The sequence below is a fragment of the Acartia tonsa genome, chromosome 6 (genome assembly GCF_053477335.1).
Source record: "Acartia tonsa isolate MP-2025a chromosome 6, ASM5347733v1, whole genome shotgun sequence".
In the NCBI taxonomy this organism is placed as follows: Eukaryota; Metazoa; Arthropoda; class Copepoda; order Calanoida; family Acartiidae; genus Acartia; species Acartia tonsa.
In genome coordinates, this window is record NC_137265.1 from 10,664,461 (window position 1) to 10,687,323 (window position 22,863).

The following is a 22,863-nucleotide window of genomic DNA, read 5'->3' on the forward strand; positions in this document are numbered from 1 at the left end:
AAGTGTATTTGTCTTTTAGAAGTTTCTAATAAATATCAGGGGTCTTGATGGATAAGACAATGGACAACAAACTGATATACTTACCAAAGATAAGGAAATTTACCATTTTCTGTACAAGATTAAAATTATTTGTTGAAAAGTTTGGACACTGATGGTTTGAACTAAAAAATCTAAATTTAGCTAAGGTTTTAAAGCCAACACGAATGTGATAATGTGATTATAAAACAATGGGTACCAACGAGATGTCCAATGGTTCATCTCTCCCTGAAATTTTCTGATCAATATCCAATAAATAGAAAGGGATAGATATCCTACACACTACAGCATTGGGATGTTCATGTGTGCAGTGTTTGTGTGTCTTATAGTTAGGCTTCGTTCCTACCACTGATATTTCATTCAGATCTATATAATTTTTCCTTGGCATTTTCCGCCATTCAAAAACATTCAAAATAGAGATTTTTTCTAACTATTGTATTCTGTAGTTTTAAAAACAAAGAAAACAATATTATTGAAATATATGTTTTTTGAGTGGCCAAAATATTTGAGATTAACACTTTTTTCAGATAAACTATTCCTTCTTTTTATCTAAATATATATTTGTAAAAGTAAAAGATGAAAATTGTAAGATAAAAAAGTTTTCCTGGAGGGAGAGTCATCGAGGTGGGGGGGGGGGGGGGCATGACCGTGTAAATACGTCCCTTAAAAGGACACTACTAAAGCTAGATTAAATTGAATTTAGATTTCTTGTATTTTAGTAGCGTAGCAATATTTTGTTGTGAATTAAACTGTATTTAAGTAAGAATTTATAATAATTAAAGGATATATTGTATCCTTTAAAGAGTCAAGACATTATTCGTAAGGGATTGTTCATTTTATAACTCAATTTCACGGTTATACTTTGTTCATAAAACAAATCTAACAATTAGTACTTAAATACATCAAAACCTATTAATTTTAAAAGGTTAGGTTTTTCATTTGATTTATTTATGGCAAGTGTCTCTTTAGGGGGATGGTTTAAGGGAAAAAAGGGTAGTGGGGTATAGAGGACTTGGGACATGATAAAGGACAAGAAAAAATGTTCGGGGGGGGGGAAGAAAATAAGAAGAATATAGGAATAAGGGAATATTGGCATGGTCTTCGATCACTTCTGCGAAAGTACAATAAAGGCTATTAAATAATTCCTTAAACTTAACATTACCCAGCATTTACTAAAGTGGTTTTGTTTCTTTAGAAAGGTCGCATTGACATGTCGTTAATTTTCAATACGTCTTTTTTGTGACGTATTTAAAGAAAATGACTTATTAATATGGCCTTAACTGTTTTTTATTTGCCATTATTTTTCTAAAAAAAAGAAATTACAAATTAATGCCTGATTAAATATAAAAATTAAGGTTGTTTCAATGCGTCATTTTTAATTTTTTCCACATATTAATATATGTTATAGAATTACACATTAATTCCGCAGTAAATAAAATAAATAATGTGAAATTAAAACGTCCTTGCTTTGTAATAAGTCATCTTTATTAATTAAATAATTTATTAATATATGTTATACAGGGTGTCCCTCGTAAACTGTTTTTTTTGAAACACTTATTACTCCCTTAATATTTGAGCTATCTTCGTAAAATAAAAAGTATTTGACAGCCTGCTACTGACCATTTTATGGGGTAATGATGAAAAATCCACAAAATAAACAGGAAAAAATCTACGAGGTATTACATAAGAGGCTAATTTTATTGAATTTAGACTAACCCACGAGAAAATATTTGCTTTGTGAACTTTAAGATTAGCTAGGGTTCAAACGGCTGGTCGCTCAGACTTTCTAAGCACAAAAATGGAATAGGCTTGACATGGCATACCAGAAATTCTCAATATTCAAGAATCTGAAGTGTAATATAAGTGAACAATACGTAAAAATAGGCATAATATTGATCTTTTTTGTTAATTTTTCATGTGAGCTCGCTTCAAATGCACAAAAGAACCTGAAATATACCAGACTTTTTAATTATACTACAATGCCAGTTCTTATAATGTCTGGAGTAAGTCTTTGTGATCCACCGTTTGACCACCAGCTGCTTTAAAGTTAACTAAGGCATATTTTTCTTGTGGATTAGTCTTATATTCACTAAAATCAGCCTGTTATGTATTACCTTGTAGATTTTTTTCTGTTAACTTTGCGGATTTTTCATCACTATATCATTAAATGGTCAGTAGTAGGCTGTCAAATACTTTTTATTTTACTAAGATAGCTCAAATAGTAAGGGAGTAATAAGCTTTTTAAAAAAAACCAGTTTACGAGGGACACCCTGTAGAAATACATATTAATTCTGCAGTAAATGAAATAAATAATGCGGGATCAAAACGTCTTTTATTAGGAAAAAATCATCTTAATCTGAGAGTTAACAACTTTTTTTATTAATTTTTTTATTTATGCAATGTTTCAGATTAATAAAGGTTAGAACAAAATGTTTAAAAGTTTTTTTTTAAATGCATATGTAACAAAATATAAAAACATAAACAAAAGTGAAAACTGAAAAACAACAGTGAAATAAATTTTTAAAAGCGAAGCTTTTCTATAATTAGGGTCGGTCCGTCCTTCCGTACGTCTGTCCGTCCGTCCGTCCGTCCGTCCTTACGTCCGTCCTTACGTCCGTCATTACGTCCGTACGTAAAGGATAACTTTTTTCATTAATTTAGGCATGTTAGAATTGTCCTATCGATTTCAAATTTTGCATGGTGATTCCTTTAGTAGTTAGGTACAATTTAGAAAGCGTAGCAACTCTGTAATCATTACCAAAATGTCTGTACGTCCATTTTAAATGTGTTGATTTTTTACTTTTTTAACAACAAATTTTTATGTGAACTAATCATCTGATTGATCTGATTTTTGGTACATTGATTCCTGGAACAACAAAGTATAATGTAATAAGCAAAGCAACTCTATAATCAAGTCCTAAAAATGTAAGTATGTCCATAAACATTATCCTGAATCAAGCAGTTTTTTTTTCAACAAATTTACTTACAATTTTGCTTTGACCCTTATACATTTATATTATGATAATTCAGTTCTGACACTATACAAGTGTTAATGTCCGTTTGTCCTACCGTTTCAGTGCTTCGCTTTTATGGATGTTGTCATCCTTGTTCTACTTTAAATACTTTCTATGTCTAGCATCGTATTATATACAGTTTTCTACGAATATAAAAATGTACAATTATAAGATTAATCCCAGGTTTTTTTAGCCCCGAGGGGGCGGAGGCGGGAAGCTGTTTATAATACGATACAAAAAATAATTCTTATACCATGTAAAATTGTAAATTTCAGGTTTTAATCCTGTATTTTTCTTGTTGAGCACTCAAACTCCCGCTACCCTTTTTAATTTTGTTCGTTATTTTTAGTCTTTTAAAGTTGGTATGTTTTTCAACCTATTTTTTAAAAAATACACTATTCTAAATAATGAAGATATATTTCGATTTTAGCAATCATTTTCAATTCATTTTGTCTAAAAAAATATAGGTATGAGACATTAGATAACAGCAAATATGATCAAAGATATTAAACATACATTTATATAGAACAATGTCACAAATTATTTTGAATCTTAGGTTTCATCATAAAATACAGATGACAACTGAAAAAGTTTGAAAAAAAAAGATTAAAACATTAGTTTTTTGAAAAGGAGGAGTAGGGAATAATTCTTGGCCTTGTGGCAAAGCTGGTTTTAATTAAAAGAAATATGTAAGAACTACAGAAAATTGATATGGGGGGCGAGAACATTGCATCTCCATGTTTTTATATTTCTGCCTTTTGTAGCCTGACCAACGGACAAAATATTTACGGAACAAATGCTCATTTATGTGAGGAAAGTGAACAAAAAAATTTGAACTCTATCTCAATTAGGGGCTGAGAAAAACACTGTTCACCCTAAATCTGACAGACGGACGGACATGTAATTATAGAGTAGCTTCGCTACTAAAAAGCAGGGGGTTAGGAGGGTTTTTCTGTAGGGATAGGCTCTCGCATGTTAAACCGCAGGATATTTCACAATAATTTCCTCTCCCCGCCCCATGCTTACTAGTAGCAAAGCTTTAATGCTACTAATAAGCTACTAATTCTCATTAGTAGCAAAGCTACATTATAGCTTACTGATGTCTGTATGTTCACATGTCAGGTTTAGGTGGAAACGCGATTTCCTCATCCTCTAATTAAGATAGAGGTCCATTTTTTTTCTATGCAGATTCCTCTAACCAATCTGTTCCATGATATTTTGTCAGTTGGTCGGTTGGTTAGGCAATAAAAGGCAGAAATTTAGAAATATATAAAAAAAAGATTTTCTCGTTTCCTGATTAAGAGTGAGGTCTTATTTTTTTCCTGTGTACATTTCTCATATTCAAGCATCTAGATTAATTGCAATTTTTATTAAAATAATTCATTTTTATTTAACTCAAATCAATTTCTAATTATTAATTAATTCTAATGATTTAATTCAAAAAATATTTAATTAATTCAATATAATAATTGTTTAATATTAAATCTAATATTTTATTGATACACATTAAATACCAATTTTGGCAGCCATATTGTTTTTTTTGACGTTTTACAGTAAAAAAATGATGTTTTGATATGTCTTTATTTAAAATAATATGTCATTTAATATTTTTGTTATTTATATTTTTTAGTGACGTTTTTTCAGAGTTAAGACCGCATTTTTAGGATTTAATAAAATATTATTATTTTTTAATTAATATTTAAATTATATTGTTAGATTGGCGGCCATCTTGTTTTTCTGGACGTTTCAAAGGAAGAATTGACGTTTTGATGAGCCGTTATTTAAGATAAATTGTCATTAAATTCAAAATATTGTTATTATTTATATTTTTTTAAAGATAACAACGTATTTTTGGTACACAATACATCCTTTAAAAAAATTTAAAAAATATGAAACGTCATTTGTATAGTAATAAAAAAGTTACGTCATTAAGGACGTATTAATGCGTCTTGTTTCTTAAAATAATGCGATAAAAGTATAGGCTGGGTACCAAGTGTTTCATAATCGCAAATACATATTAGATTAGAGATTTTAAAAGGGATTTGAATTGAGTAGTAAACTTATAGTTCTGATATATGTTTTAATTCTTTCTCTGCGGATTTGATGTTGCACCTATTGGCACTAGGTTCATACAAATACTGTCTCACATATAAAATCCTCTCTTTTACGCAATTTAACGCAAAAAGAAGGAAGTCAGGATTTTTTTAAAATCAAATGGTTACCAACATTTTCTTTAAAAAATAACCTTAAGCCTGTCTAGAGCCATTACAGGCCACTCTGTATAAATAGTAAATAGTTGATCCTATATTTTTTTTATATAATATTAGATCGATAACAGGCAAATTTAAGGATCTTTAGTGATTTGCCTTCGTACTATTTAAACGTGTGTACACTCTTCTAATATTTGATATCTGTCATCAAAAGATCTAGATAAAGATTCACAACATTTACAGGCTACACTGAAAAGCATAGAAAATACAAGACACTTATAATATGACGTTCAAGCTTTCTTTTTTCTGGGGGGAGGGGTTAAAAGGAGAGTTTTCAAAGGTGATTCCAAAAAATCCTAAAATTTATTTTTAGGAGTAGGTAGGTACAATCTCCATTTAACACCCCCTCCCTTTGGACGTCCTTGCAAGTGTATCCAAAAGCAAGGGATTGTTTTCATGTACAATAAAATTTACTACTAGATGTAGTACAAGATAAGATGATATAAACTGCACAGAGGTTTTTACACTATTTATAAGCTTCCCTGAAAATTATATCTAGATTTGAATCTTTAGTGGTAATAGAATGGAATAAAATCTAAAAAAGCTCATATAGTATTGGGATAACATAAATGCATACTTAGGCCATCCTGAAAAATAAAGCTACATTGATTAATTCGTTGGATTAAAAATATGGTTACAGATATATGCAATAATTGTGAATACTTATTCATATTGATAGACATGCCTAGAGATCTATGTATACCTTAATAGTTGCATTTTTAATTAAAAAAAATAGGTCATAGTTAAAATTTAAGGCCTATATTTTAATTCATGTTATTATTTTAAATAAAAAAAAAGTATATAAAAAAATTATTTTAAGTACTATTTTGAAATAAATGGGGGAAAAGTGGGGTTTTGTAGTTTATTGTTTGTTTGTTTATTACTTAAGGTTAGGTAATGTTAAGTATTTATTTTTTACAAATCAATGGAAGAAAAGGCAAATATTTTAAATAAAATAAACTTACAACAATACGATAACTAAGATATTGAGTAAAAGGTATTCACTATTGAGAAATACAAAAGCAAAAAATTTGGTTATTGTTTCTTTTTTCTTCTATACCAGAAAGTAGAGTTACTTAGAGTTCTTCAAAGGTGGTTGACTATGTACCAATTCAATGCTACAGCTTACAATATTTTTTTTTATTAAAAACATGTATTAACTGTTATACAGATAAAAATTTCAAAACTTATAACATTGGGTATTAGGTAGAAGGGGAGATTTAAAGCTTCCAGATTTCTATGGGAACAATTTCTATTGTCAAAGAGGGGAAGTCATAAATAACTTTTAGTGTTAAGATACTTTTCTCCTATATAATACAGTATATACAATACATATGTTTTGTTTGTGTTTGTTGAGACTTACTTTTATAGTAATGTATATGAATACCGTATTGTGTTTTAGAAAGGGTATTTTATGTTATTTTCATATGGCTAGGTAATGACCCTGTGACAATACTTACTTTAAATACAATTTTTATCGTCCATTTTCACATCACTGAATCTTTACTTAAATTAGGAATATTGTTTTAGAAGAGATTTTTATCATTAGATAGTTGAAAAGACTTAAAGTTACCCTTTTAAGTGTTATCCCGCTATACAGTAGTTTATTCGTGCATCTTACTCCTTCATATACAAAGTAACTATGTAAGATTTTTCGCTAATAATTTTTGTTTAAATCTAGACATTTTAGAGATATTGAACGTAACCCTAATGTTAGAGGAGGGTAGTAAGTTTACCTATTAATCGTATTGGTATCCTTATAGGTAAACTAATTCTGATAGATATATTTTCCTAACAACTTAAAGTTTCAAGAAAATAATAAACTCTTTTGAAAAATTTCACGTATCGTGTATTTATGCTAATCAAAATAATTTTAAACGTCATTATATTTTCTTCACTTTGTTGATAACAAAAATAGCATGGAAAACAGTTTTCTTCATATAAATCACCATTTCTCTTTATTCCTGAGATCTTAGTGGGGAATATTGTTTCTCTCAGATGAACCGGCATATTCCCAAGGGGGAGGGGGATTATTAGGTGAGAAGTAAGAAGGAAGTGAGGGGGGATGTATGTCCTTAGGGGGTTATTGTAGATATATTGGGGAGGGGGGTAAGGTAACCATTTTTAGAGGGTAAATAAATCTACCATACTCAGGGTTAAAGGGATAGAACACTAAATGATAATCGTTACTGTGAAATCTTGCTTTTGGTATGTTATAACTATTAGGAAAGAAAGTGTTTAAGTTTAACTGCCTTTGACCCCTTCTCCCCCTCCCTGACTTACTTACTATTCTAAAGGAAAGTAACAATGGTTAAGGTGGCATAATAATTACAATGCATTGTATTTGTATAGATATTACATGTGTAGCAACTATTTTATTTTCTTCATTTGAAGTGTTAAAATTTAAATACATGATAATAATAATTTTATCTAATTTTTATTTAGTAAAATTTTTTATTTAAAAAAAAATATTTTTTTAAATCAAATTTGTAAATGTTATATTATGTCATGATTATTTCCGACAAAAAATGATAAAATACTACAGGGGGTACTCATTTTAAACTTGTAATTGAAAAATTTACTGAATTTCGAATATAAATTCTATAAGATTTTTGCATATTCGTGACACCCTAATTTGGTTAACGAGGGGGAATTTACGGGTAGCAGGGAAGGGAAGGGGAGTCTCTAGGGCGTGGTGCATGATAAACGGCTCTAAACCGGTTTCTAAACACATAATTAATAGCGTTATCACATAACAAAAACCAACTGAATAAACACTAATTTTTGACTATAAAAAAAACCTTAGAACCCGCCTTAGCAAGATGGTACATTCAAATATACGGGAAATATACATGATTTATTTGAATAAAAAACATTTTTGCACCAAACTTTTCCACAAGTAATACCTGTTATTCTTTTTCTTTGTTGCTGACAATTACTGCATGATATTAGAGACTAACGTATGCAGGAAAGGTTTATTTGGTGATAAATGATGTCGAAGGAAAATTATTTTTTCAGTTGAAATATCCCCACCTGACCAATATATCTTAGATACAAGAAATTACGGAAAAGGGAAATGGGACCCTTGAAATCTATGTCGGAGGTTGGAGGGGGGGGGGAGAGAGATGCCCCCAAATGGGGGAGGGGGCACTGATCTTCTTGGATATAATGAGGATTTGGACAATATATATATTAACAAAAATATACATAAAGTTAGAAAATACCTCACATTGAAATTTATTCACTCGTTTTATGATAATCTTACCAGATTTTGTTATCTGCAGAATTAATATAAAACCAGCAGATAACAATATAAACTTTCATAACAACTTTTATTATTAGCGCTACTACTCTATTAATGTTGTATGTTTGTAAGTCCTTTCATCAAATCATCCATACAATCGAGAATGTTAAAAATATTTAGAAAAGTCATGCCAAAACCAGAAAAAGTCGTTATTGCTGCGCTGATATATTGATTGTGTTTTAGTATAATATCCTTGATGTATATAATAGGGAGGATAATTAGCAATATTGGACTCCCCCAAGGGATAAGGGGATAGGACAATGGAAAAGAAATTAGTCTCTCCGCCAAAAAAATTAAACCAGTCTAAAGACAATAGTGAAAATTGTAGACATGAAGACTTACCGCTTACGAGATCTTGAGAAAATTACATACATCCAAATACTGTAGAAAACTGGTTATTCAAAAATGAAACTAAAATATTTTTCCTTTCCAGTGCCAAATCCCTGTATGAAGTGTTACTTATATTGTGTAACTAACCACTTAAAATAAACAAAAACACAAATAGTAAATTTTAGTACATTATTACCCCAAGGAGGGATATTGTATCTGAAGATAATCCAAGTTTTCCACCTGATAACTATAATAGCCTATTTTCTTCAATGATAACTATAACTGCAAAATGTTGTAACAGACAGTAATTTCTCAATAATAGCAAGTTTTGACTGGCATAAAATATGAAGTACATAGTTTTTCTTCAGATAAAGTAAACAAATTCTGATTAATATTATTTTTATATCTAAATCCCCAGTCCTAAAAAAAATAATCTATGATTACTATTTACCTTCCTTCTTTTTGAAAATTAAAGGAAAATACGTTTTTTTCATTCTTCATATAAAAAATACATTCTTCTTATATCGACTATTAACACCAAATAACAGACAAAATAAAATGTCTAAAGACGTGCTTTTCAAGATATATAGTAAGTATTACCATCCAAAATATTATGGGATAAGTTTCGTTGGGGAGGAATTCAGGAATCGGCAACCGCTAAAAAAAACCGACGAATACGTTTAAATTCTAAACCACCGTATCTATAAATATAACGAATTTAAATAAGTATGATGTCATTTTTAGACTAGCGTTATATGTCTTAAAGGATCCATTTATTAATGCTGAAATGTTAAAATTAATAAAGGGCAAATAAGTCCCCTTTAACAGAATGATAAAATGATGTTTTTTGCCTCAATAAAACAGCAAATAAACATAAAGTTCCTAGGCTCAACAAGGTAAAATAAAATCGGCTGGCAACCCCCCGGGGGGAATCTTTCCAAAATTCTCTTATTATTGCTATTAACACTAAGCTGGATATTAAAAGAAAATAATACTTTTATTATTAATACACCATCTGGGGCTATCAGAAGTTTTATCTTTACTTTATTTATATAATAATGGCTCTGTCCCTAGAGGAGGTGCTTTAACCAGCCACTATTGAATTATACAGTGTGTTTTTTTATGAGAACTTTTTTGAAAGCAATTTTACCCTACTTATAGTTATCAGAATTTAATGATTAATGGCTTATTTTCTTCGTTTTTTATAACCATTTATAGAACATTAAAAAAATATTTCAGTTTTTTATTAAAAAAGTAGAGTAAAATAAAAAATTCAAAACCTAGGTGTCAACATCTAAAAATGGTTTTAGCGCATTTTTCTCATGTTCAAATCTTCTACCCTTTGCAAGAATGGCTGCAAAACGCTTCAAAGTTGAGATACAGAGTTAAAAATTAATACAGATACTTTTGGGGACATGCACTAGGACATATTAAAGCTTGAAGGTCATATCTCAACCAGGGAGGGAGTACTGTCCCCCCAAAGTTGACTACTGAAAATCCAATTTTTTTTATTGTAAAGGGTAGAAGATTTGAGCTTAAGAAAAATGCGCTAAAACCTTTTTTAGATGTTGACACCTAGGTTTTGAATTTTTGATTTTACTGTACTTTTTAAATAAAAACTCATATATTTTTTTGATGTTCAATAAATGGTTATAAAAAACGAAGAAAATAAGCCGTTAATCATTAAATTCTGATAACTATAAGTGGGGTAAAATTGCTTTCAAAAAAGTTCTCATAAAAAAAACACACTGTATTTTAAATATTAGGCATATATTTTTGGGTTGAGGTAGATCAAAAGGGTGGTGTCCCAAAAATTTAAACAAATGAATGGCTAGTAGGTTCCAGGCTTGTGGTATCCAGCGTTGAGGCATTTTAAGATTTAGATTGACTGACAGAATGTTAAGAAATTTATATCTTCTCCTTGTCTTATAACTTTACTTGATATTATATAACTAGGTAAATTGACATTTGTCTTGATTACAGAAAAAAAATAAGTTTACTTTCTTCTACAATAGGTGTATCTTTCTCACAAATAAGTATATTTATTTATTACGCGTTTTAACTTATTTTTGCAGGTTTATATTCTTTTTACTTCCTAGTTTTATCTTTTTTAAATATTTTTTTTTATTTCAGCTCCGACAGAGGCGCCCTCCCGACCCATGGTGCTTGGATTCACCTCTCGAACGGTCAGTTTATCCTGGGCTAAACCCTCACCCTCCCCGTATGCCCCAGATGATATATCTCAGTATATTATCACGCTAAAGTAAGTAATTATTTTTAGTAGCGTAGCTACTCTAAAATAGAGTCTGTTCATTCGTCTGGCTTTCTTCAGGAAGGAGAGCTAATTCAAAATGGGGGTTTTAATGTGTTCTTCTATTATAGATATCTATTTCTTAAATTTCACAATCTATAAAATTGTACTTAAAAGCGTAACAACTCTATAGATAATACAATTATTATGATTATTTTTGTTATTTAGTTGGAAGCGAGTGAATGAGGACGATGCAACCGAGTTTAAGAAATCCTTGAGTCCGCCTGTTTATACAAATAGCAGCCAAACTAACTACACCCTTACGGGGCTACAACCATATACAGTATATAATTTTCAGGTATTATATTTAGTTGCGCAACTCCTGTATAACTTGTGTGTTGCGGGTTGTCCGTAAAGTTAGTCCAATCCCAAGGTAGTTGAAGGGATGGGACAATAGACGATGAAATAATTTACCTAAAATTATAATAAACAAAATGACCCTTATGTAGAAAACTATAGGTGGAAACTCTTTGTACTTCCCAACTAAGATTCAAAGTAAACAAAGTTGTTTTCAAGCCAACGAAAGGCGTTCTAGACTTTATAACAAAAGTTCAATATCCCCTCCCTACCCACTACCATAAGCAGCAAATTATATTGTTTATAGTTAAAACTTAAAGCCAAAGGTTTTGTTTCCAAACGCATACAGTTTAAGATAAAGTATAGTAAATAATGAATGATAAATTAAGCATTGAATCAATACTTCATGGAATTTCAGTATTAACATATCTTAAACTAGCAGCTTCGCTCCTAGCCTCTAGGGGCTTTGCCCCAAGAGGTAATTTTAAAAAATTTTAAAAATATGAAAAATTAAGTACTATTGGTGCTGCCATTTTATGTGAACTAACTTCCCCATAAACAAAAAAAGGGGGGATTTTTATTTTGGGGGGGGTTGGGGATGTCCCACGCCCCAAGAAAATAGTCTAAAACCACCACAGGACCAGTAGATATATTCCCTGAAGAGTAGAATCCGTTCGGTACAGTGGTTACCGAGATCTTAAGGGACAGACGGACTGACGGACAGACAGACATTCAGACATCATTCTACTTTCAATTATAGATAAAGGGATAGATTAATATATAGCTCCCATAGATAGTATCCCTATAGATATAAGACTATAATCTAGCATGTAAACGTGCAATCTGTTTTTACTGTTTCATTTGCATTACAAACATATTTATCAATATATCAATACAAAATAACTAAAAAATCAATAGCAAAACATAGCAAGAAACCAGTAATCTAAAGGGATAAAAAATGGCCTATAAATTGATCCACCTCCCCAATGATGATACATAAAATTACCCCTTCTGTAGATTACAGTAAATAGTTGAAACGTTTTGACACTTAACTTAATGATCCAACCAATCAGAATTCACAAAAAGTCCCCAATCTTGTTAAGCCAACGAATATGAATCGCTATTCTAAAACCTTGGGGACAAGTTAATAAACAGCTCATTGACCCCCCCCCCCCCCTCTCTCTCTCTCTCTGGCAAGAAACAGTCTTTATGAATTTGTGTTCTTTTGACTTTTGAGAAGCATTTGACAATTTATTTTAATAAAATCAAAACAAGTGCATTTATGTACATATGTTATTTAATACCAAAAGAGTAGTAGTTTTTTTGTAAAATAACTATAACTTTAGAATTAGACAAACTCGACTAAACAATGTCCTTTAATAAAAGATTGTAATTTATTTTTGCTTATTCCATTATTTAGCTGTTTTTAAAGATAGTGTTATTAAGACATATTTGAGGATAGATCCATCATGCCATAACTCTATCAGATATAAATGGGTGAGATTATCAATGGTTTTATATGCATATCTGATGCTGAAAATATTATTTTTTCTTTCATGTTCCAAATAAGTTAAAAAATACGTAAGGTTAGTTTAGGCTATTTTGATTACTGAATATCTGCACAAAGTTAGGGCACCTCAGGGGTCAGGCATAGGAAAAACAACCTCCATCATTCTATTTTCATAGTATTAAAAAAATGGGGAAGGGGTGCTATCTGTGCTCGACAGCTACTTTGAGAGAAAGCACCTACGTCATATTGAGACTTTTGTTATTTCTGCGCTACTTATGATACACATTGTTCTTGCATATCAAGTAAATTATACATTTATAAAACTAATAATTCGTCCCATTTGGTAAAGATATGTTTACTATCTTTAATATAAATATTTATGCCAAAATGATTAATTTTTCTTGGTAATTAGGACGTCTCGAAATATTTCTTGTACGATTTTTATAGACAGTTGCTTAGTGTTAAATTATTTTATCTTTACTTAGATTTAGTTTGTTTACAGTATATAAATTATGTGATATACCCTAACTATGATTATTTGAACTACTCTAACATTTGCTCCGTAAATAGTATAGGAAATATTTTATACACCCTAATCATAATTATTTGAACTACCCTAATCTTTGATGATAATCTCTATTTAGATTCAGTCCATAAACAGTATAGGAAATATTTGATGCACCCTAACCATGATTATTTGAACTACCCTAATAACTGATCTTCATATAGATTCAGTCCATGAACAGTATGGGAAATATTTGATACACCCTAACCATAATTATTTGAACTACCCTAATCCTTCCTTTTTATTTAGATTCAGTCTATGAACAGTATATGAAATATTTGATACACCCTAACTGATAATTATTAGACATAATTATTTAAGAGAGGGCACAATGGGCTGGTTATTACACTAGTCCTATAATAACGTTTTCGTATTCGTTTGCTTAACAACTTTGGGGAATTTTGATAGGTCGGTTTACTAAGTTGATTGTTTAAACAATTCAACCATTAACTTTGATCAACAGAAGGGGTTATTTTATGTATCCTCATTTGGGATGTACAACAATTTTACAACATTGTCTTATCCCTTTATATCCCTGCTAATCTTTTTTCTCTATTTAGATTCAGTCCATGAACAGTATAGGAAAATCTCTGCCAAGTCGGCCCAGCTATCCAACAATTACCTTGAGAGAAAGTAAGTTCCTTCAAATATTGGGAGGGATATTTCACCAGAAGAAAGAATATTTTGCTTACACTTTTTCTGTCAGTCAAAATGCATTGGTTAGTGCTATGAAGAATTAGTTGCAATATTTTTTCTGCAAGTTTCCATATAAATAGGATGTCTATACGTAATTTATACCTTTTTTGTTTGTCTGATGTTGTCTAAAATCTCCTAAACGGTGGAACCAATAGCGAAATATGGTATTATCCTCTTAGGAAATTTTTCTCAAAATTTGACAATTTTTATACAATTATGTCTTACCCATGCACATGTATAAGGATATATCCTGAGATCTAAAGGGATAAGATAATGGCCGATAAATTGATGTGCATCCTCAATGATGATAATTAAAACCACCCATTCCTTAGATTACAATCAGTGGTTGAAACGTTTGGACACTTAAGTTAATAAACAAACAAATCAAAATTCCGTACAAATCTCAAAAGTTCTTAATCCAATGAATAAGAAAACGTTATTATAAAAATTTTGGGGACTAATGTGGTAATGTCCCCTCCATCCTTGGATATAATCTATTTATTTTTAGAGCCAACTGGACGGCCGCAGGTTACAGTGGCCCACAATACCTCCAGTACCTCCATTTACCTGGAGTGGACACCTCCGCCTACTGGTTCCATTCATGGAGAATTCCAGGTATAGTTGGATGGATGGATAACTTGTTAGATAGATAAAGGGTGTGCAAAAAAATGCGGACATTTTTAAAATTGAAATTGCGCGGCTTATGTTAATAGTAGAAAAATGTTACGCATATCGTTAGAATTGTTAGGAAGTCTATTTTTTGGAAATATAAAAACGATTCCTGTGCTACGTATAGTTTAGGAGCGATGTGGTAAAATGTCCCAACTGCCTTAAAACTTGACTTGCGAGTAAATCATTAAAGATTAAAGTATATAAAAAAAATATGTACCTTTTTAAAATTCAAATTGCGCGGCTTGTGTTAATAGTTGAAAAATTTTACGCATATCGTTAGAACCGTTAGAAAGTCATTTTTTGGAAATATAAGAACGATTCCTCTGCTATGTATAGTTACGGAGTGATGTGGTAAAATGTCCCAACTGACTTAAAATTTGACTTACGAGTAAATTATTAAAGATAAAAAAAAGGGTGTGCAAAAATGCAGACATTTTTAAAATTCAAACTGCTCGGCTTGTGTGAGTAGTAGAAAAATGCTATGTATATTGTTAGAACCGTCATAAGCTCTATTTTTTGGAAATATAAGTATGATTTTTGTGCTATTTTTAGTTTAGGAGCTGTATTGATAAATGTAAGAAAAGAGGAAATTTTTTTTTTGTTTTAAGTCAGTTGGGACATTCTACCACATAGCTCATAAATTATAAGTAGCACATGAATGGTTTTTATATTTCCAAAAAAAAATAGAGTTTATAGCGATTCCATAGGTATGCAAAACATTTTTCTACCATGAACACAAGCCAAACAATTAGAATTTTAAAAATGTACGTATTTTTATTTGCATACCCTTTAATTTAATCTTTAATTATTTACTCGCAAGTCAAGTTTTACATCAGTTAGGACATTTTAACACGTAGCTCCGTAACTATACGTAGCAGAGGAATTGTTCTTATATTTCCAACAAAAAAAAACTTCCTAGCGGTTCTAACGATATGCGTAACATTTTTCTACTATTAACACAGGCCGGGCTATTTTAATTTTAAAAATGTCTGCATTTTTTTGCACACCCTTTAGATGAATAAATTAAGAAGGAGCTTATGAAATTTATGTCATTTCTGTACATTGTAATTGGCCAATGGTAATATGTATACTGTCCTATCATTGTATTGTATGACATCATTTTTAATTAGGCACTATAAGCTGCTTTATAAATTTATAGTTAGATAGATCAATTGATAGATAAATAAATGAATTGGTGGATGAATGCATGAGAAGATAAATAAATGGGTGATTGATGGATAGAAAAATAGATAGATAGATAGAATATAAACAATTCTTGAATTACAAAATATTTTCAAAGGAATGAGAACTAGATAGTTCTCTGAATTAATTTGTATGTCCTAGTAGGGTTGAGTGAAAGAAATTTTGACAGAGAAAAAGTAATAATTTAGAGTTGAAGATGAATTATTGTATACCCATATCAAAGAGTCTCTTATAAAAAGTTTTAAAACATTAAAGATTACTGCAATGGTGTTTGGCCTATTTTAGATCAATTTTTATATAACTTTTATTTAATTTTAGGGATACATAATCACATACAGACCCAGAGACTCTAGCCCTGCAGAAGCCAAAGAAATCAATTTACCTAACTCTAAACTGAATGTAAGTAAATAGTTATCTGCTTGTTTTATAATAATTTACTATAATTTTCTGCACTGTAACTAATATCTAAATTGGAGTATCCGTTAGTTCGTTCGTACGTAAATATGTCACTTCGACAAAGTTGTAATATAAAATAACTGTATTATTCTTGTTTATTGGTCATTTTTTAAATTCAATGCTTTAAATAGAACTAAATAAGTTCTAAATATATTGACTTTACTGTTTATTTAAAATATTAGCGCTGCGTTGTTATGAAAAAAATGTTTTTGCTTAATTGACCTGTTTCTAATATTTAGAGTTATACCATCTCTGACCTGGCGGTGTACACGCAGTACCTGGTGTCCATAAAGGTGTTCAATCCCGCGGGCACAGGACCAGAGACCATCGTAGTAGTCATGACCGATGAAGGAGGTAAACTGTATATTTTTATTTGGACTATTCAATTCAAACCCAGATACTTGGGTTCTATTATTATATTAACATAAGACCCTAACAATATCTTAAATAATTATTAGAATAGTAAAAAATAATATCATAGAATATCACAAAACTTTCATTTACACATATACAGATATCTGTTTTGGTATGAATGATAGACTGACTGACCAATATATATTGGATGTTTATTGTTACAGGGAATCTTCGCCAAAAAAATTCAGTTGTCTATCTTGAATAGAAACCGAGAAAATATTATCCCTACTGGTTCTTATGGGAATACGGACGGACATTTTTAGTTGCAGAGAAGTTTTGCAGAAATAAATTGCACAAATTTATTTTTCTTATTCTTTAAAAGTAAAACAGACAAATAGGCGAATAATTGCATTTTTTCCAACCATTTCTCAGAGTTTTACTTTCCCAATTGTGCAAATAGCTTTTAGAACAATCAAACATTTTCTCTGAAAATGTAGAGAGGAAATTGTTTTCTAACAAAAAGACGAAAAATACCTTTTACTTATAGCCTAAAGTTGTAAGCTGTGTGATTCATTAAGATCTCGAAAACAGCAGGACCGATTGTAGAAAAATATTACATCCTTGAAGAGAAATGTGAGAAATATTATAGATTTTGGGAATGTTTATCACTTTTCTTGAAAGAAGCTTGAAGGTTACAAGTGCATTTGCTTAGTTTTGACATAAATCCATCTGTATTAGCCAGGGCAACAGGTATAGGCCATTGGACAATCAACTTTAAACTAGGTTTTTTTTTAAATATTAAGGTGTTTTGTCTTGTTCAAACAATATTAAATTTGCCAGCCAAAGTCAGTTGTGGTGCTGGTTATTTTAATGCCATAAGGGGTTTGGATTTTAAAAGAATTTACATAATTTTGAAATAGGGAATACGTATTTTATTGGTATTAGGCAGCCTTGAAGGCTTTTTAGGGAAGTTCTACTGATAAAATGATCTACTTTTACCTCTAGTGTTTCTAGAATAGGTATATCTGAAAAGTAATTCTTGATCTAAATTGTAAATAGCCTTGAAATTATAAATTTTCAAGGAAAGTTTGAAGAATTACTCAACTTTTATTTCATCAATTAATTAGATAGACAAAGATAATCAAATAATGAGGAAGAACTAAGAGATAAGACAATGGACATGTATTGATATAACACCAATGAAGATTAACAAAATTACCCTATCAGTAGATTTAAATTATTAGTTGACAAGTTTGGACAATACTAATTTGATGCTAAACCAATTAAATTTTATAGCGTACGAATAAGATAAAATGGTTATAAATCTTTGGGTACTAGGGTAATTTAACGTCCAATGTCCCCTCCCTCCTTGAAGAAAGAAAGTGCGAGTGATACACAAAAAATGATTTTTGGAAATTGAATAAAAGAACTAGCAATATAATGAAATAATATAGCTAAAACATAACAGTAAGCTGTAATACAGAAATAATTTTTAAACATCATAATAATATATGCAACATGATGGAATTGTATTCTGATAAACATACTATACTCAATTTAAAGAGTATATCTACGCTTAAAATGAATAAAAGGAAAACTATTATATTTTGGTAGTACAACAGTATAGCATAAAAAAATTATACAGTTGATTTAGTATTCATAGAGTGGTTTTCAGTATAATATAAACAAAAATACAACAAGATAATAATACATTTTTATTTGCAAAAAAAAAACATTTAATTCAAAACATGAAGAACAAATATTCATTTGCTAAATTTTGAAAGTTATCGAACCTTAAATGAAAGGTTTATAGTTATAGTTAATAGGTAAGGAACTTAAGGAATAAGACAATAGAAGATAAATTGATCTCCAATGATGATAAACAAAATTACCCCATATGTAAATAAAAATTTTTGTTGAAAAGTTTGAGTACTAACAGATTGTAATCAACCAATAAAAGTCCAGGGTATAGTCCCTTTCGTGACAACGCCTCTTAAGGGGCATTTCTTCTTATTATCTCAGTGGCTTTTAAGAGCCAACGATTAAGTTTTCTGGCTTATAAAACTTTGAGTACCATCGTAATTCACAGTCCAGTGTCCCCTTCCTCCCTGCTTAGAAGCTAATTATAAGGGATAAACTTAATTTTATAAAACTCTAAATAAACAGAAAGAGAGTGAGGGATGCTAATCATTATTTAAACATTTTGTACTTACATTTGAAAACAGAGTTACTAAATTATTGCTTTAAAGAACAAGTATTGCATGTTAATAAAAAATCTTGATGAATACTAATAAGATAGCGAGGGCTATAGATGAATTTTGGTTTACTTAAGTGAAGTTTCTACTATAAATTTCTGTATGTATCATGCAGAGGGGGAAAAACTAGGGTGTTAAAATTAATTTACAACCATTCTTTCCCTCAAAGAATTATTAGTCTTCAATATAGCATAGACTACTAGAAATGGTGGGGACATTGGGCTGTTACAACTACTAATTTTGTTCTACAGAAAGGTAATTTTGTGTATTATCATTGGGGATGCATTATGCATTAATTTATCGGCCATTGTATTTTCCCTTTCGATAACTGATAGACTCCTATAAGCATTTGGGAGAAGATTTTAATGTAACTACGAATATTTTAAGTTATTTGCTTAATTAAACAGTGGTACTATCAAATTTTATCCTAAATATATTGTACATATGTATGTAATGAATAATATATATTGCCAAATAATCAGAAATAACACTAGGTTTTGGGTCATTATATAGGCCAAAATATTAGTATATATCAATATGTGTGTGTAAGAGAAGAAAGAAAATTGTTGCTTAAACACAAATTGTCTATCGAGCACTGAATCATTCTCCCCTGATTTTAAAAAATAGTGGGAGTAACTTTTTTCTATGTCTAACCCCTCTGGGGAGCCCAAACCCTTCGGAGATAACCTAAAAAAAACAATACCTTCCCTTTATTTAAATTTTTGTTAAAATAAGGGGGGGGATTTAGTGCTAAACATGGTATTTTGAGTGAAAGTGCAATAAGATTGTTTATTGTAAACCTAAAATTGTCTTGTAAAAGATAGCATTAATTTATTTACTTTTTTCAGCACCTTCAATACCACGAGATTTGAAGATACTGAAAGTTGGAGACAGAATTCTGGAGCTCACCTGGACTGAACCCAGCAGGACCAATGGAATCCTACAGGTACTGGTTTATTTCTATTTATGCGCGAAGAAAATGGATATAGAATATGCGTGGATATTATGACATGATGTTGCAAATATTTCTGCAACATTGCAAAAATGTATTGCGCTCCACGCCGCACCGACCAAGCAAAGTGTGCAAAAAGACCAATGGAAGGATAGCGAGGCAGTGTATTTTTGGTTGTCTAAATATCTACATAAAATTGTTAACAAATAATAAACTTATGAATTGTAAAGTGTTATATTGGTTAAATAAGTGTTTAAATAGATCAAACAATGAGAAATCATTTATTCTTCAGTTCTTTTATCCTGTAGGAGGTGAGGGGTTGGTGTCAAAGAGTTGGATGTGGGGATCCTAATTTTAGCCAGCTAGAAGTTTCACTTTATTAGATTACTTGATAATCTGGTGTAGATCCAAGTCATAATAAATCAATTGCGAAGTTACTCTACAAGTGAATTGTATTGGTATGTTAGTCTGTCCGTCAGTCTCTTACTTACCCTTTTTATTAAACCTGGACATAATTGTTTCGTTACTTATTCTTTATAGCTTTATATTTGTCAGTCATTATGTAACTTAATAGACTATAAAAATAGAAAAATGAAATTATCATATTCATTAGAGTAACTAAATAATAACGAAATTATTATTTTTTATTTGCTTGTCCTACTCCATTTGTGTAATGATATCTATAATTCTGTTCAAGGATAGTCATAAGTATTCTCAACAATACATGTAATCTACAATCCTTTCTTTTGTTCTAGCAAAAAGCATAATATCCAAAGAAGATAATATCACATTCAGTGGGAAAAGTTATGGGTGGGAGGTGGATATTCTTTTCCTCCTGGTTTTAAATGTAGGGTAAAAAGGGGTAAAATAGCAAATGTTTATTTAATTGAGGTGGACGCTTGGACGATTAGTCGGTTGGATACACCAGAGTTATAGAGTAGCTGCGCTATTATAGATGCAATCTCCATATTTTGATTATTAGAAATAAAGGCTTTTGTTGAATACTTTTTCTGTTAATGGTATTTTAGATAATTATAGAAAGGAAATGTTTTACACAATGTTAACCATTATAAATTATTATTACATAATAAAAAAAAGATTAATATTTTAAAAATGCATTATGTTAAAGGGGACTTAAAGTTCAAAAAAGGATATTTTCGTGCATTAGTAGCGCAGCAATAACAAGCTAACATAAAAACCTCCTTTGTATTATAACTCTCGGCTACTCCCCTAGAGTTTTAAAAAGAAACGCCAGAATTACCCTCCGTCAAAATAATTACAAACCTTCAATGGACCCACGAGAAGCTTCAATGTAAAGGAGAACCATAACATAACGGTTTAACAGTTTTTGAGACCCTACGCTACTCACACACAAACAGACATCCTTTTAGTTTTTTTTATGAAAAATTAAATTTTAAGACAATTTGTCTACTTCTTGATGCCTGACTCTACTGCACATGATTGCTATCATATTACAAAATTGAGCTCAATCTTATTAATTCTACAAGGCATTATGAATTATTCTAAACTTAATGTAGCAAACCTTCTCTATAATTAATTAATTGTCGTCTGCATGTCTTGTAGCGCAGCTACTCTATAACTAAGGCATTTCCCCGTCAGAATATCATTTAGTGTGTCACTCTGTCACAACGTGAAAGTACTCTAGCTCACAAGGTTTTTTTTGATTTTTTCAAACATTTTTTTTGACACTTATTAAATTCTGCTTGTTTAATATGTTTCCTTTATTTTTAATTTGTTTTTTAAAAAACCTTACTGTTATTTCTTTCACCATCCTTTAAGATCCTGAGCTTCCATAAAATTTTATGAATCTTTCAAATATGGAAGGTAGTATAAATAAAAATTAGTAGCAAAAATACTTTTAGCTACTTAAAGTACATAATTTACTCACACTAACATCTTTCTCTCCCTCTTTCATTTAACTCATTTTCTTCCTTGTGTACCCATACTGTTCATCATAATATTAATTAATTTTTCTAATTTCAGGGTTACCGAGTTTACTTTAAAAGTGGCAACCTGACCTCTGTGCAAAGTGTGGCTGATAATAAAACACAAGTTTCGGAAACTCTGACCAATCTAGGTAAACTACTATCTTTTTATTTCGGATCGTGGCAATATAAAGCATTATAGGCCTTAAAAGTAAATTTGATCATTAACAAATGTTAAATATTACTTTTGATGAAATAGAATAATTCCCGCAAGCAAAATCTTACCGTAAAAATTTGCAATTTTTCCTTAATTACCTACTTTGTATATGTAAATTGTCGTTTATTGCTATAGACTTTTGGTATTTATAAAAATAGATACAGGCAGAAATAACATAGAAAGATGAAAACGTGGGGTATGAAAAATCCTTATCCTTCTAACTTGATTTAAAGAGAGGGTAAAAATTATCAGTGTAGTTATTTATCGCATCGTATTATAGACAGCATTAAAATGAAAAAAAATATTTTGATTTTATTAATCGTGGAAAATTGTTTGTAGTTCAATGCTATACTGTTATACATGATTATCAATATGGCTGAGGACCGGTTATAATCCAGTGGATATCAATCAGTTTCTAAGTTATCATAGAAATCTGGAAAAATGGGGGGGTGGGTCTCCTTGGCTCCAATCACTC

The 22,863-nt window shown here is 30.3% G+C and overlaps 1 protein-coding gene across 2 annotated transcripts in view; it reads left to right on the plus strand.

Annotated features, from left to right (window-relative positions):
* The window catches only part of LOC145321792 (putative receptor-type tyrosine-protein phosphatase mosPTP-1), a 121,359-nt gene that overhangs the window by 34,970 nt on the left and 63,526 nt on the right, over window positions 1-22,863 (plus strand). For both annotated transcript variants that reach the window (XM_080163411.1, XM_080163412.1), the window contains 8 exons: window positions 11,088-11,217; window positions 11,434-11,563; window positions 14,198-14,270; window positions 14,842-14,948; window positions 16,527-16,607; window positions 16,904-17,018; window positions 20,122-20,219; window positions 22,230-22,323. In XM_080163411.1, the coding sequence (XP_080019537.1) occupies window positions 11,088-11,217; window positions 11,434-11,563; window positions 14,198-14,270; window positions 14,842-14,948; window positions 16,527-16,607; window positions 16,904-17,018; window positions 20,122-20,219; window positions 22,230-22,323 (828 nt within the window). The remainder of the gene's footprint in view (window positions 1-11,087; window positions 11,218-11,433; window positions 11,564-14,197; window positions 14,271-14,841; window positions 14,949-16,526; window positions 16,608-16,903; window positions 17,019-20,121; window positions 20,220-22,229; window positions 22,324-22,863) is intronic.